Source organism: Chroicocephalus ridibundus, chromosome 21 (genome assembly GCF_963924245.1).
Source record: "Chroicocephalus ridibundus chromosome 21, bChrRid1.1, whole genome shotgun sequence".
NCBI lineage: Eukaryota > Metazoa > Chordata > Aves > Charadriiformes > Laridae > Chroicocephalus > Chroicocephalus ridibundus.
Window position 1 is genome coordinate 2,828,153 of NC_086304.1, and position 13,498 is coordinate 2,841,650.

Here is a 13,498-nt window from a genome sequence, read left to right on the forward strand (position 1 = left end):
GGTGGGGGACGCTGGGGACATCGTGCCCCCCCGCGTGTACATACCTGTATAGGGCAGGCCCCCCCAACCCCCCCCGCCGCTGCTGCCCGGCCGCGCTTGTAAATAAACCCCCGCGCGGGACCCTGGGACCATGTGTCGAGTGCGTCTGGTCTCAGCTGGGGGGGGACACACACACACGACACGATGGACGGGGACGGACACGTGTGCGAGGACGGTGACACCGGGGCCTTCCACCCGCGGGGCTGGCAGGTGAGCCGCCGGCGGGCAAAACGCCTGCGGGAGCGCGCCACAGCCCGCGCAACATCATGCCAGCGGGCACGAGCAAGCACCGCAGGCGCGTGTGAGCACGCACGAGTGCGTGTGCGCGTGCCCCGGTGCATGTACGGGCGCGTGCGAGCACGCCCGAGCTCCTGCGAGCGTGCACGAGCACGTGTCATAACCTCATGCAAGTGTGCGCGAGCACGCCCAAGGTCACGCGAGCACGCACGGGCATGCACAAGCTCATGCAAGCGTGCACGAGCACGGGCAAACATGCCCAAGCTCCTGCGAGCGTGCCCGAGCGCGCATCACGACCTCATGGAAGCATGCATGAGCATGGGCAAGCGCGCACGAGCAAGCACTGCAAGCGTGCGCGAGCACGCCCAAGCTCCTGCGAGCGTGCACGAGCACAGCGTCACAACCTCATGCAAGCGTGCGCAAGCGTGCATGAGCACGCCCAAGCTCTTGCAAGGATGCACAGGCATGCCCGAGCTCACGCGAGCGTGCACGAGCAAGCATCGCAAGCATGCATGAGCATGCCGAAGCTCTTGCAAGCGTGCACGAGCAAGCACCACAAGAGTGCGTGAGCATGCACGAGCATGCGCCAGCACGCCCAAGCTCCTGCGAGCGTGCACGAGCAAGCGTCACAACCTCATGCAAGCATGCGCGAGCACGCGCAAGGTCACGCGAGCACGCACGGGCATGCCCGAGCTCACGCAAGCGTGCACGAGCAAGCACCACAAGCGTGCGTGAGCATGCACGAGTGCGCGCGAGCACGTCCCAGTGCATGTACGGGCGCGTGCGAGCGTGCCCGAGCTCGTGTGAGCGTGCACTAGCAAGCATCACAAGCATGCGCGAGCATGCACAAGCTCATGCAAGCGTGCAGAAGCATGGGCAAGCGTGCACGAGCAAGAACCAAGAGAGTGCATGAGCACGCCCAAGCTCCTGTGAGCGTGCACAAGCAACCGTCACAACCTCATGCAAGCGTGCGCGAGCGTGCATGAGCATGCTCAAGCCCTTGCAAGCACGTCTGGGCATGCCCGAGCTCACACAAGCGTGCGTGAGCAAGCATCGCAAGTGTGCACGAGCACGGGCGAGCATGCCCAAGCTCCTGTGAGCGTGCCCGAGCGCGCGTCACAACCTCATGGAAGCATGCACGAGCATGGGCAAGCGCGCGTGAGCAAGCACTGCAAGCGTGCGCGAGCACGCCCAAGCTCCTGCGAGCGTGCACGAGCAAAGCGTCACAACCTCATGCGAGCGTGCGCGAGCGTGCATGAGCACGCCCAAGCTCTTGCAAGGATGCACAGGCATGCCCGAGCTCACGCGAGCGTGCACGAGCAAGCAGCGCAAGCGTGCATGAGCATGCCGAAGCTCTTGCAAGCGTGCGCGAGCAAGCACCACGAGTGTGCCCGAGCGCGTGCAAGCACGCCCAAGCTCCTGCGAGCGTGCACGAGCAAGCGTCACAACCTCATGCAAGCATGCGCGAGCGTGCATGAGCACGCCCAAGCTCTTGCAAGCACGCCCGAGCGTGCCCGAGCTCACACGAGCGTGCCGGCGGGAGCGCGCGGAAGCGTGCCCCGGCGTGCGCAAGCGTGCCGCCCGCGCCCTGCCCTGTGGTTTCGACGCGCCGAGGAGCAGGAAGCGGCCTCGAAGGCAACCGCCGCCTTCCTGCCCCCGCCAGCGGGACGCCCCGGGCCCTCGAGGTTGCGTCCGGGCCCCCGGGGGCCGCCGCGTTTCCTTCCCGGGGGGCCGCTTCCTCTCGCCTCCCCCACCGGCCGCCCCCCGCCGCCTTGGGGGTGCCCGCGCCCCCCGGCTCGGGCCATGGGCAGGGTCTGACCCCGCCGCCGGACGGGGCCGGGGGGGGGTGGTCCGCGCCGCCTCCATGTCGCTGGCGCTGAAGGCCCGGCAGAAGGCGAGGCGCAAGGGCGGCGGCAAGGAGCGGGTTTTCGGCTGCGACCTCCTCGAGCATCTCCAGCAGTCGGGGCAGGACGGTAAGCGCCCAGCACCCAGCGGCGTCCCCCCACCCATGGGGTCCCGCCGAGACACCACACCCCCCCCCCCCATCACCCCCACCCCCACCCCCCTTTGCCTTGGGGGTGCCGGAAGCCGGAGGGGGGGTGCCGCGGGGAGGGGACCGGAGCCGGGGGGGGTGACTCACGCCATGGGGTTGCATCACCGGTGGTTGAGCAAGCGGCGCGGCCGCCGCCGAGGCCCCTCCGAGATTCGGGGGGTCCCGGCGGCTCCAATCTCGGTTGCCCCATTGCGGCCCCAAGGGGAGCAGGATGGGTGGCCTCGTCCCCGGCGTTCCGGTGGCCCCGGTCTGCCAGGGGGACTCATGCCCCAAGGTCTTGGCCATGGCGGGGGCCACTCGCCCCATAGGGACGTCGTCACCGGGTAGCGGGGGGTGGGTGACCCCAGTCCTCCCTGTCGGAGGGGACAGGGGGAGGTGGGTGACGGGGGACCCGGGGTGCCCGTCCCGCAGTGCCCCAGGTGCTGAGGAGCTGCACGGAGTTCGTGGAGCAGCACGGGGTGGTGGACGGCATCTACCGCCTCTCCGGGGTCTCCTCCAACATCCAGCGGCTGCGGTGAGCAGGGAGGGGTGGGACGGGATGGGGATGGAGATGGTGGGATGGAGATGGAGCAGTTGGGATGGGGATGGAGACGGTGGGATGGAGATGGGATGGAGGTGCTGGAGAAGGGATGGAGATGGCATGGAGACGGGATGAGAACGGAGCAGACGGGATGGAGATGGAGGTGGTGGGATGGAGATGGAGATGATGGGGTGGAGATGGAGACAGGAGAAGCTGGGATGGGGATGGAGACAGGATCAGACGGGCTGGAGACGAAACAGTTGGGATGGAGACAGGATGGAGATGCTGGAGAAGGGATGGAGATGGGATGGAGACAGGATGAGAACGGAGCAGATGGCATGGAGATGGAGATGACGGGATGGAGATGGAGCAGTTGGGATGGAGATGGAGATGACGGGATGGAGATGGAGGCGGGAGCAGACGGGATAGAGATGGAGCAGTTGGGATGGAGATGCTGGAGAAGGGATGGAGACAGAGAAGATGGAGATGGAGGTGATGGAGATGGAGACAGGAGCAGGTGGGATGAAGATCGGGGGCAGAGGGAGCTGGGCTGGAGCTGGAGATGGGATCAAACAGGAGGCAAACAGGAGGGAGCCAGGTGGTAGGTGGGGATGGGATGGAGACGGGAGCAGACAGGATGGAGGTGGAGACGGGGCTGGGACCGGAAGGCTGGGAGGTGAGGAGGGGATGGAGACGGGACCAGGCGGGATGGAGACGGGGAAAAGGGGAGAGGAGGGAGACGGGACCGGAGAGGGTGGAAACGGGGATGGGATGAGGCAGGACCAGACGGGATGGAGACGGGGATGGGGGTGGGATGAGGTGGGACCAGACGGGAGAGCGCGGGGAGAGGGCGGGGATGGGGTGGGATGGGACGGGACGGGATGGGATGGGACGGGATGGGACCAGGCGGAGGGAGATGGATGGGGACAGGATGGGGTCGGGAGGGGGTCGGACACCACCAGCGCAGGAGCCGACGCCGGTGCTGGGATCCGGCCCCACCGTCCCCTCGGGCGCCCCACGGCCCCATCCTGCCCCATGGCCCCATCCCGCCCCGTCCCGCTCGCGGCCGCTTCAGCCCCTTCTTTCGCTTGTTCCTTTTCTTCCCTTTTTTTTTTTTTTTTTTTTTTTTTCTTTTCTTCCTTCTGGTTTATTTTCTTTTTCATTCCCCCTTTCTTTTTCTCTTTCATTATTTCCATATTTGGTTTGGTTGGGGTGTTTTTTTTTTGTTTTGGTTTGTTGTTTTGGGGGTTTTTTTTTCACTCTTTCGGTTCTTCCCTCCAGTGTTTTTCCTCCCCGTTTCCTGGGTCCCCGAGAACCCCACCATCGCCAGCGTCCCCTGTGTCCTCAGTGTCCCCGGCATCCCCCCTGTCCCCAGCATCCCCCCGTATCCCCAGCATCCCCGTGTCCCCCGTGTCCCCGGGCTTTCCACGTCCTCTGTGTCCCTGTATCACTGGCACCCACAGCATCCCCTTGTCCCCACCGTTTCCCTGTCCCCGTCCCCCCCCTGTCCCCAGCGTCTCCCTGTCCCCGTCACCCCCGTCCCCGCCATCCTCCTTGTCCCCGCCATCCCCCCGTCATCGCCACCCCCCTGCCACCACCATCCCCCTTGTCCCTGCCATCCCCCTGTCCCCAGCATCCCCCCGTCCCTGTCACCCCCTCTGTCCCCACCATCCCCCTTGTCCCTGGAATCCCCCTGTCCCCAGCATCTCCCTGTCCTCCTCACCCCTCTGTCCCCACTGTCCCCCCCCGTCCCTGTTGTCCCTGCCATCTCCCCTGTCCCCAGCATCTCCCTGTCCTCCTCACCCCTCTGTCCCCACCACCCGCCTCTGTCCCCGCCATCCCCCTGTCCCCCCCATCTCCCCTGTCCCCACTGTCCCCCCCTGTCCCCGCCATCCCCCTTGTCCCCGCCATCCCCCTGTCCCCGCCATCCCCCTGTCCCTGCTGTCCCCCTGTCCCTCCTGTCCCCCTGTCCCTACCATCCCCCGTCCCTCTGTCCGCACCATCCCCCTGTCCCTGCTGTCCCCCTGTCCCTGCCGTCCCCTGTCCCCCTGTCCCCGCCATCCCCCTGTCCCTGCTGTCCCCCTGTCCCTGCTGTCCCCCTGTCCCTGCCATCCCCTGTCCCCCTGTCCCCGCCATCCCCCTGTCCCTGCTGTCCCCCTGTCCCCGCTGTCCCCCTGTCCCTGCTGTCCCCTGTCCCCGCCGTCCCCCTGTCCCTGCTGTCCCCCTGTCCCTCCCGTCCCCTGTCCCCCTGTCCCCACCATCCCCCTGTCCCCGCCATCCCCCTGTCCCTGCTGTCCCCCTGTCCCCGCCATCCCCCTGTCCCTGCCGTCCCCTGTCCCCCTGTCCCCGCCATCCCCCTGTCCCTGCTGTCCCCCTGTCCCTGCCGTCCCCTGTCCCCCTGTCCCCGCCATCCCCCTGTCCCCGCTGTCCCCCTGTCCCTGCCATCCCCCTGTCCCCGCTATCCCCCTGTCCCTGCTGTCCCCCTGTCCCTGCTGTCCCCCTGTCCCCGCCATCCCGGCCGTGCCGTGGAAGGACCCGGCTGACGAACTCGCCCCATTTGCAGCCCACCGGGGCCAAGTCCCTTCCCTGGGGACCCCGACAGTCCTCGCGTGCGTCCCCAAGCCCCGTTGGCGGGGACCAGCCCGGACACCCTCCCCACCTTGGCGAGGCGGGGGGCACAGGGACACCTCCGGGGGACGGATCCCAACCCGCCCTGGCGAAACCACCCCCCCCCACACACACACACACCCCGGCACGGCAGCCCAGCGGGGCAGGAGAGGGGGACCACGCCGTCCCCATCCCCGTCCCCCTGCCGAGCCGGCCGCCCCCTCGCAGGCAGGAGTTCGATGGCGACCGCTGCCCCGACCTGCAGAAGGACGTCTACCTGCAGGACATCCACTGCGTCAGCTCCCTCTGCAAGGCCTATTTCCGCGAGCTCCCCAACCCGCTCCTCACCTACCAGCTCTATGACAAATTCGCCGTGAGTGTGTCCTTGCGTCCTCATCATCGTCCCCCTCCCCCCACCCCGAGAGGTCCCCAACCCTGGTGACACGAGTGCCACCCCATCCCCGTGTCCCAAGCAGGACGCGGTGGCCATCCAGATGGAGGAGGCTCGCCTGGTGAAGATCAAGGAGGTGCTGAAGGAGCTGCCGCTGCCCCATTATAGGTAAAAAAAATAAAAAAATAAAAAAAAAAATAAAAAAAAGGGGGTGGGGAGCAGGGGGACGGGGACGCCGAAGCCCCCGGCGTGGGCATGGCTGTCCTCCCGAACGCGCCCCGGCGCCCCGCAGGACGCTGGAGTTCCTGATGAGGCACCTCCTGCGCATGGCGTCCCACAGCAGCCGCACCAACATGCACGCCAGGAACCTGGCCATCGTCTGGGCCCCCAACCTGCTGCGGTGAGCGCCGGGGACGGGGGACGGGGGGGACGGGATGGGGGGACGGGCACCCAGGGGCTCCCCCACCTTTCTCCTCCGCCTTCGCCAGCTTGCGCTTGGCCCCGTGGCTGGAGCGGCCCAGGTTGAAGATGGATCTCCATTTCTTGGCCTTCAGGGAGCCCTTCCTCCTGCCGGACCCCAGGCATCAGGGGTGGTGGGCACCCCTGGGCACTCTTGGGGACCCCTGGGGACCCTTGGGGACCCCTGGAAACCCCTGGGGACTCTTGGGGACCCCTGGGGACCCTTGGGAACCCTTGGGGACCCCTGGAAACCCCTGGGGACTCTTGGGGATCCCTGGGCATGCTTGGGCACCCCTGGGCACCCCTAGGGACCCTTGGGGACCCCTGGAGACCCCTGGGGATCATTGGGGACCCGTGGGCACCCCTAGGGACACTTGTGGACTGCTGGGGACCCCTGGGGACCCTTGGACATCCCTGGGGACCCCTGGAGACCCCTAGGGAACCTTGGGGACCCCCTGAAGACCCCTGGGGACCCTTGGGGACCCCCGGAGACCCCTGGGGAGCCCTGGGCACCCTTGGGGATCCCCGGGGACCATTGGGGACCCCTGGGCATCCCCAGAGACCCCTGGGCATGCTTGGGGACCCTTGGGGACCTTGGGGACCCCTGGGCATGCTCAGGGATCATTGGGGACCCCTGGGCACCCTTGGTGGCACTTGGGGACGCCTGGGTGTGCTCGGGGACCCTTGGGGACCCCTGGGCATGCTCGGGGATCATTGGGGACCCCTGGGGACACTTGGGCACCCCTGGGGACCTCTGCGGACCCCTGGGTATGCTTGGGGACCCTTGGGACACTTGGGCATGCTTGGGGACCCCTGGGCATGCTCGGGGACCCTTGGGGACCCCCAGGGGCCCCCTTTTTCCGCGGGAGGGGAGACTAAGGGTCTGCGTTGTCCCCCCGTCGTCCCTGTCCCCCCCCCGCCAGGTCGAAGGACATCGAGGCGACGGGGTTCAACGGCACGGCGGCGTTCATGGAGGTGCGCGTCCAGTCCATCGTGGTGGAGTTCGTCCTCACCCACGTCGAGCAGCTCTTCGGGGACGCTCCTCTCCGCGGTACGGACCCCCCCCGGGGGGACAGTGTCTTGGGGGGTGGGGGGGGGTGGGTGGGAGAGGACACACAGACAGACGGACACACACAGACAGGGAGGGGACCCTGACACCCCCGTCTCGGTGTCCCGCAGGCGGCGAGTCCCCCCGTCGCTCGCTGCTGCTGGGCGGGGGGGTGCCGGGGGACGCGCAGCCCCCCCCGTACCATGTGCCGGCGGCGCTGAGCCAAGGCGATGGGCCCCCCCCGATCCGGCCCTACCACACCATCATCGAGCTCAGCGACCACAGGTAGGACCTACCGCCATCCCCCCCGCCACCTCTTTGGGGACCACCACCCCCCCGCATGCAAGTGTCCCCAGGCGTCCCCAAGGGTCCCCAGGGCTCTCCAGGGGTGCCCAGGGGTCCCTAGGGTTGCCCAGGGGTCTCCAGAGGTCCCCAAGGGTGCCCAGGGGTCCCCAGGGGTCTCCAGGGGTCCCCAGGTGTCCCCAAGGGTCTCCAGGCATCACCAAGTGTGCCCAGGGTTCCACAAGGGTCCCCAGGAGTGCCCAGGGGTCCCCGAGTGTGCCCAGGGGTGTCCAAGGGTCTCCAGGGGTCTCCAGAGGTCCCTAGGGGTTCCCAGGGGTGCCCACGGGTCCCCATGTGGGCCCAGGGTTCCACAAGGGCTCCCAAGGGTCCCCAGGGGTCCCGAGTGTGCCCAGGGGTGTCCAAGGGTCTCCAGGGGTCCCCAAGGGTCTCCAGGGCTCTCCAGGCATCACCAAGTGTGCCCAGGGGTCCCAAAGGGTGCCCAAGCATGCCCCGGGGTCCCCAGGGGTCACCATGTGTGCCCAGGGTTCCACAAGGGTCCACAAGGGTCCCCAGGAGTGCCCAGGGGTCCCCAAGGGTGCCCAGGGGTCTCCAGAGGTCCCCAAGCACGCCCAGGGGTCCCCAAGGGTCCCCAAGCATACCCAAGGGTCCCCAAGCATGCCCAGGGGTCCCCAGGGGTCTCCAGGGATGCCCAAGGGTCCCCAGGGGTCTCCAGCAGTCCACAAGTGTCCCTAGGGGTGCCCGAGGGGGCCCAATGATCCCCAGGGGTCTCCAGGGGTCCCCAAGGGTCCCTAGGGGTGCCCAGGGGTCCCCAAGGGTTCCCTAGGGTCCCCAGAGGTCCCCAAGAGTGCCCAGGGGTCTCCAGAGGTCCCCAAGCATACCCAGGAGTCCCCAAGGATGCCCAGGGGTCTCCAGGGGTCCCCAGGAGTCCCAAGGGTCCCCAAGCATGTCCAGGGGTGCCCAGGGGTCTCCAGGGATGCCCAAGGGTCCCCAAGGGTCCCCAGGGGTCTCCAGCGGTCCACAAGTGTCCCTAGGGGTGCCCAAGGGGCCCCAATGATCCCAAGGGGTCTCCAGAGGTCCCCAAGGGTCCCTAGGGGTGCCCAGGGGTCCCCAAGGGTTCCCTAGGGTCCCCAGGGGTCCCCAAGAGTGCCCAGGGGTCTCCAGAGGTCCCCAAGCATACCCAGGAGTCCCCAAGGGTGCCCAGGGGTCTCCAGGGGTCCCCAGGAGTCCCAAGGGTCCCCAAGCATGTCCAGGGGTGCCCAGGGGTCTCCAGGGATGCCCAAGGGTCCCCAAGGGTCCCCAGGGGTCTCCAGCGGTCCACAAGTGTCCCCAGGGGTGCCCAAGGGGCCCCAATGATCCCAAGGGGTCTCCAGAGGTCCCCAAGGGTCCCTAGGGGTTTCCAGGGGTCCCCAAGGGTCCCCAGGGGTCCCCAAGAGTGCCCAGGGGTGCTCAGGGGTGCCCGCCGCCCCTGACGCCTGGGATCCGGCAGGAGGAAGGGCTCCCTGAAGGCCAAGAAATGGAGATCCATCTTCAACCTGGGCCGCTCCAGCCACGAGGCCAAGCGCAAGCTGGCGAAGGCGGAGGAGAAAGGTGGGGGAGCCCCCGGTCCCGTCCCCTGTCCCCCCGCCCCGGGCTGGGGTCCGGAGGGAAGGACCCCATCGCTCGGGGTGTCCCCAGCCCCGACCCCACTGCTGCCCCACAAGTCCCCGTTCCCCTTCTCCTCCCTCCCCAGACGACAAGTGCGGTAAAATCAGCTTGCGGCCGGCCAAGAGCATGGACTCGCTCAGCTCCGTCCCCTTCGCCAGCGACGGTAAGAGGGATGCGCCCTCCCGCGGGAACCGTCCCCGAGGTGGGATCATCCGGACAGGGTGGGGAAGGGAGGGGATGGAGGGGACAGGGATGGCGATGGAGAGAGAAGGGATGGGATGGGACGGGGTGGGATGGGGTGGGATGGGATGGGATGGAGAAGGGACGGGGATGGGATGGGATGGGATGGGATGGGATGGGATGGGGAGAGCAGGGATGGGATGGGATGGGATGGGATGGGATGGGATGGGATGGGATGGGATGGGATGGGGAAAGGACGGGGATGGGAAAGAGAAGGGATGGGGATGGGATGGGATGGGGAGAGCAGGGATGGGATGGAGGGGACAGGGATGGAGGGGACAAAGATGGGATGGAGGGGACAGGGATGGGATGGGATGGGATGGGATGGGATGGGATGGGATGGGATAGGATGGGGAGAGCAGGGATGAGAGGAGGGGACAGGGATGGAGGGGACAAAGATGGGATGGAGGGGACAGGGACGGGATGGGATGGGATGGGATGGGATGGGATGGGATGGGGAGAACAGGGATGAGAGGAAGGGACAGGGATGAAGGGGACAAAGATGGGATGGAGGGGACAGGGACGGGATGGGATGGGATGGGATGGGATGGGATGGGATGGGATGGGATGGGGAGAGCAGGGATGGGATGGAGGGGACAGGGATCGGGATGGAGGGGACAGAGACGTGATGGGATGTGGATGGAGAAGATGGCATAGGGGTGGAGGGGACAGGGATGGGATGGAGGGGACAGGGATGGGGATGGACAAGCTGCCGGGCATCGCCCCCGTCCCCCAGCTCGGCAACCTCCGTGGTGCCACCCAGCCGGGTCCCCAGGTGCGGGGAGGGGACAGGGGACACCTCCGGGCCCTGACTCTCCCCCCCGCCGGGCGCAGACGACCCTCGGCTGAGCAAGAAGCGGTCGGTGAAGCAGCCGCCGCAGCGCCGGGAGAGCTTCGACACCTGCCCCTCGCCGCCGGGGAGCTGCCCCGAGCTGGACGAGAGCCTGGAGGAGAAGCCGAAGGGGCCGGAGGAGCTGCGGAGCCCCGAGTCGGAGGGCGAAAGCAGCACCAAGTCGGAGCCCACCACCCCCAAAGCCGGCCGGGCCTCGCTGGTGGCCCCCGGCCGCTCGCCCAAGGCCGCCCGCAGCCGTGCCGAGAAGTGCGCGGGGGTCCACATCTCCGGCCCCTTCTCCGTCACCGTCCCCTTCCACATCACCTCCAACCTCTCCCGCCTGACGCGGGGGCTGCCCTGCCCGGCGCTGGACCAGGGCAGGGACCCCCCCGCCAGCCCCCCGCCGCCCGCCCCACGCTCCCACGGGGATCCCCAGCCCCGCGCCGGGGAGGGGCGGCCGCCGGGACCCCCGGGGTGCCGGGGGACACAGCGGGGCGAGTCCCCCCCGGCAGGGGAGGGGAAGGCGGACGCGGAGCAGACCCGGCTCTCCCTGGAGCTGCGGGATTCCTTCGCCTTCCTGGACAGCCAGGAGACGTGGCTGGAGGGCGGCGGGGACGGGGAGCCGGCGGCGTGGTCCCTGCTGCCGGACAGCCTGCCGGGGGACGGCGAGGGGTCCCCGGCCATGGAGGAGGGGATGGAGAGCGGGTTCATGAACGTAAGCTGGCACGGCCGTCCCTGGGCTTTGGGCCGGGGTGGGAGTGCCGGAGGCGGGCAGAGGGTCACCTCCACTGTCCCTGGTCAGGGTGGGGACAGAGGGGACAGGATGGGGACAGAGGGGACAGGGACGGGATGGAAGGGATAGGGATGGGATGCAGGGGACAGTGATGGGAATGGAGGGGACGGGGATGGCATGGAGGAGACAGGGATGGGGACAGAGGGGATAGAGATGGGATGGAGGGGACAAGGATGGGGACAGGGATGGGACGGAGGGGACAGGGATGGAGGGATGGGATGAAGGGAACAGGGATGGGGATGGAGGGGATAAGGATGGCATGGAGGGGACAGGGATGGGGACAGGGAACAGAGATGGGGATGAGGGGACAGAGATGCGATGGGATGTGGATGGAGAAGATGGTGTAGGGATGGAGGGGCCAGGGATGGCATGGAGGGGACGGGAATGGGATGGAAGGGAATAGGTGGGGATGGAGGGAACAGGGATGGGGACGGAGGGCACAGGGATGGGGATGGAGGGGACAGGGATGGGACGGATGCAACAATGATGGGGATGAGGGCACAAGGATGGGGATGGAGGGGACAGGGATGGGGACAGAGGGGACAGCGATGGGATGGAGGGGACAGGGTGGCATCGACCCTTCCAGCCCTAGTGCCGGGTCTCAGGGCTGTGCTCTGTGGGTTTGGGGGGGTCCCCGGTGTGACTGTCACACTCCCGCCTGTCCCTGTCTCCGTCCCCAGCCAGGAGAGCCCCCAGTGGAGCATCCCGACAGCTACCTCTCCATCGAGGAGTGCATGGACGAGATGTTCTTCATGGCTCCCAGCGGCTCCGACGCCGAGGACCGCGCCGGGGACACCGACTCGGACGACATGTTCCTCAGCGCCCACGACGACCTCAGCCCGCTGGTGGCATTGCTGGAGCTCCCCCACCAGCCACCGGGCGAGGGGACCTCCCTGGAGACCCAGGCACCGGCCCGAGCCGGCGCCGAAGGCACCGCCGTGCCGCAGGACAGGTCTCCAACGCCAGGGCTGTACCCCGCGGAGGAGGATGCTCTGGGTGAGGGGGAGCACTCTGGGGACCCCGCCGGGGTGCCGGCAGAGGGGGGGACACCCCCAGGGCAGGGAGGTGGCGGGGAGGGGGCGGCAGATGGCGGCACCGACCCCAGCAGAACTGAGTCCAGCAGCGAAGCCGGGCCGGGGGACGAGGCCGGAGGAGCCGGGGGCTGTGCGGGAGCGGGGCCGGCTCCCGACACATCAGATGGTGAAGTCGAAGTGGATGGAGCTGGCTCCAGTCCCCCCGCCCCAGAGGAGCCTGGGGAGGGCGAACCCCCGCCTTCAACGGGGTCCCCTCCAGCCTCCTCACCGGAGGAGCCCCCCCAGGAGCCAGCAGAGCCCCTGGTCCCCGGGTCTGTCCCCGAGGTTGTCCCCGAGGCTGTCCCCAAGGCTCTCCCGCCCGCCACGGCCAGCATGGAGGTGACCGTTGCCGCCCCCAGGAGCAGCCCCGCTTCCCCCTCGCTCTCCGCCTCAGCCCCGGAGCTGTACGTTGCTCCCCCCGAAGCCCCGCCGCCGACCCAGGCTGAGCCCCCCGGGGCTCCGGGGCTCCCCGAGGCCGTGGCCGTCCTGCGCCATGACGGCAGCGCCCCGGCGCGCCTGGCCGCCCGCACCGTGCGGGTGCAGCAGGCCCGCTCCGTCCCCGTCGTGCCCCCCAAGCCTCAATTCGCCAAGATCCCCCCGGCCCTGCAGCCGTGGACACCCCCAGCCATGGCGGGGGACGCCGCCGCGACCCCCCAGCGGGTCCCCAGCCCCCCGGCTCCCGAGGGGCCTCCTGGGGCGGGCAGGAGAGCAGGATGGCGGGAGGGCGGCAGCGTCTCCTTCGACGAGGCGGTGGCCATGGCCGCCCAGCAGCAGCCGGCCCAGGCGCCGGTGAGGAGGATCCAGACCTACAGCGGGGGGGAGCCGGCGCCCGCCGCCCCCAAGGCCCTGCCCTTCCAGAGGAGTCCCCTGAGGCCACGGCTGCTGCGGCCCCTCAGCTGCGTGGCCGCCCCCGAGGCCGAGGCGACGGGGAGGAGCCGCCGGAGCCTCACCCGGCCGCCGGCACAGGCCGAGGGGGCGGCGGGCGAGCGCTGAGCTGCGGGGACGCGGGGACGGCGGACATTTGTGCCCCTGTGCGGGCGACAACGGGGTCAATAAAGGCTTTGTCTGCCGCCACGGCCTCCTTCCACGCAACATGGTGGCGCGCGGGGCGGCCTCAGGGCGGGGCGGCGCGGGGGGTCCCCACGCAGCACCAAGAGCCGGGACGGGGCGGGGGGGTGAGCAGGGAGGGGGGGTCCCTGGGGACCGGCGGTGGGGGGCGGTTGTGGCAAGCGGGGTGCGAAGGCAGGTGGCCACCGCCC

At 68.8% G+C, this 13,498-nt stretch overlaps 1 protein-coding gene across 2 annotated transcripts; it reads left to right on the plus strand.

Moving 5' to 3' along the window:
- Positions 1 to 1,915: 1,915 nt before the first annotated feature.
- ARHGAP30 (Rho GTPase activating protein 30) lies at positions 1,916 to 13,306 on the plus strand. 2 transcript variants are annotated; one of them, XM_063357521.1, is made up of 11 exons: positions 1,916 to 2,249; positions 2,741 to 2,843; positions 5,685 to 5,829; positions 5,933 to 6,015; positions 6,140 to 6,247; positions 7,230 to 7,357; positions 7,486 to 7,639; positions 9,144 to 9,244; positions 9,387 to 9,464; positions 10,376 to 11,088; positions 11,847 to 13,306. In XM_063357521.1, exons 1-11 carry the CDS (start codon positions 2,141 to 2,143, stop codon positions 13,230 to 13,232), a joined length of 3,108 nt encoding a protein of 1,035 aa, XP_063213591.1. In that variant the 5' UTR covers positions 1,916 to 2,140; the 3' UTR covers positions 13,233 to 13,306. The 2 variants fall into 2 exon arrangements, with proteins under 2 accessions (XP_063213591.1, XP_063213592.1); XM_063357522.1 differs by lacking the exon at positions 1,916 to 2,249 and having other exon boundaries at positions 2,773 to 2,843; positions 5,689 to 5,829.
- The last annotated feature ends 192 nt before the right edge of the window (positions 13,307 to 13,498 follow it).

Coding starts and splice junctions, on each gene's coding strand:
- ARHGAP30 (XM_063357521.1), top strand. CDS start 2,141: ATGTCGCTGGCGCTGAAGGCCCGGCAGAAGGCGAGGCGCAAGGGCGGC. Junction 2,844..5,684: donor TCCAACATCCAGCGGCTGCG/GTGAGCAGGGAG, acceptor GCCCCCTCGCAG/GCAGGAGTTCGATGGCGACC. Junction 6,248..7,229: donor TGGGCCCCCAACCTGCTGCG/GTGAGCGCCGGG, acceptor CCCCCCCGCCAG/GTCGAAGGACATCGAGGCGA.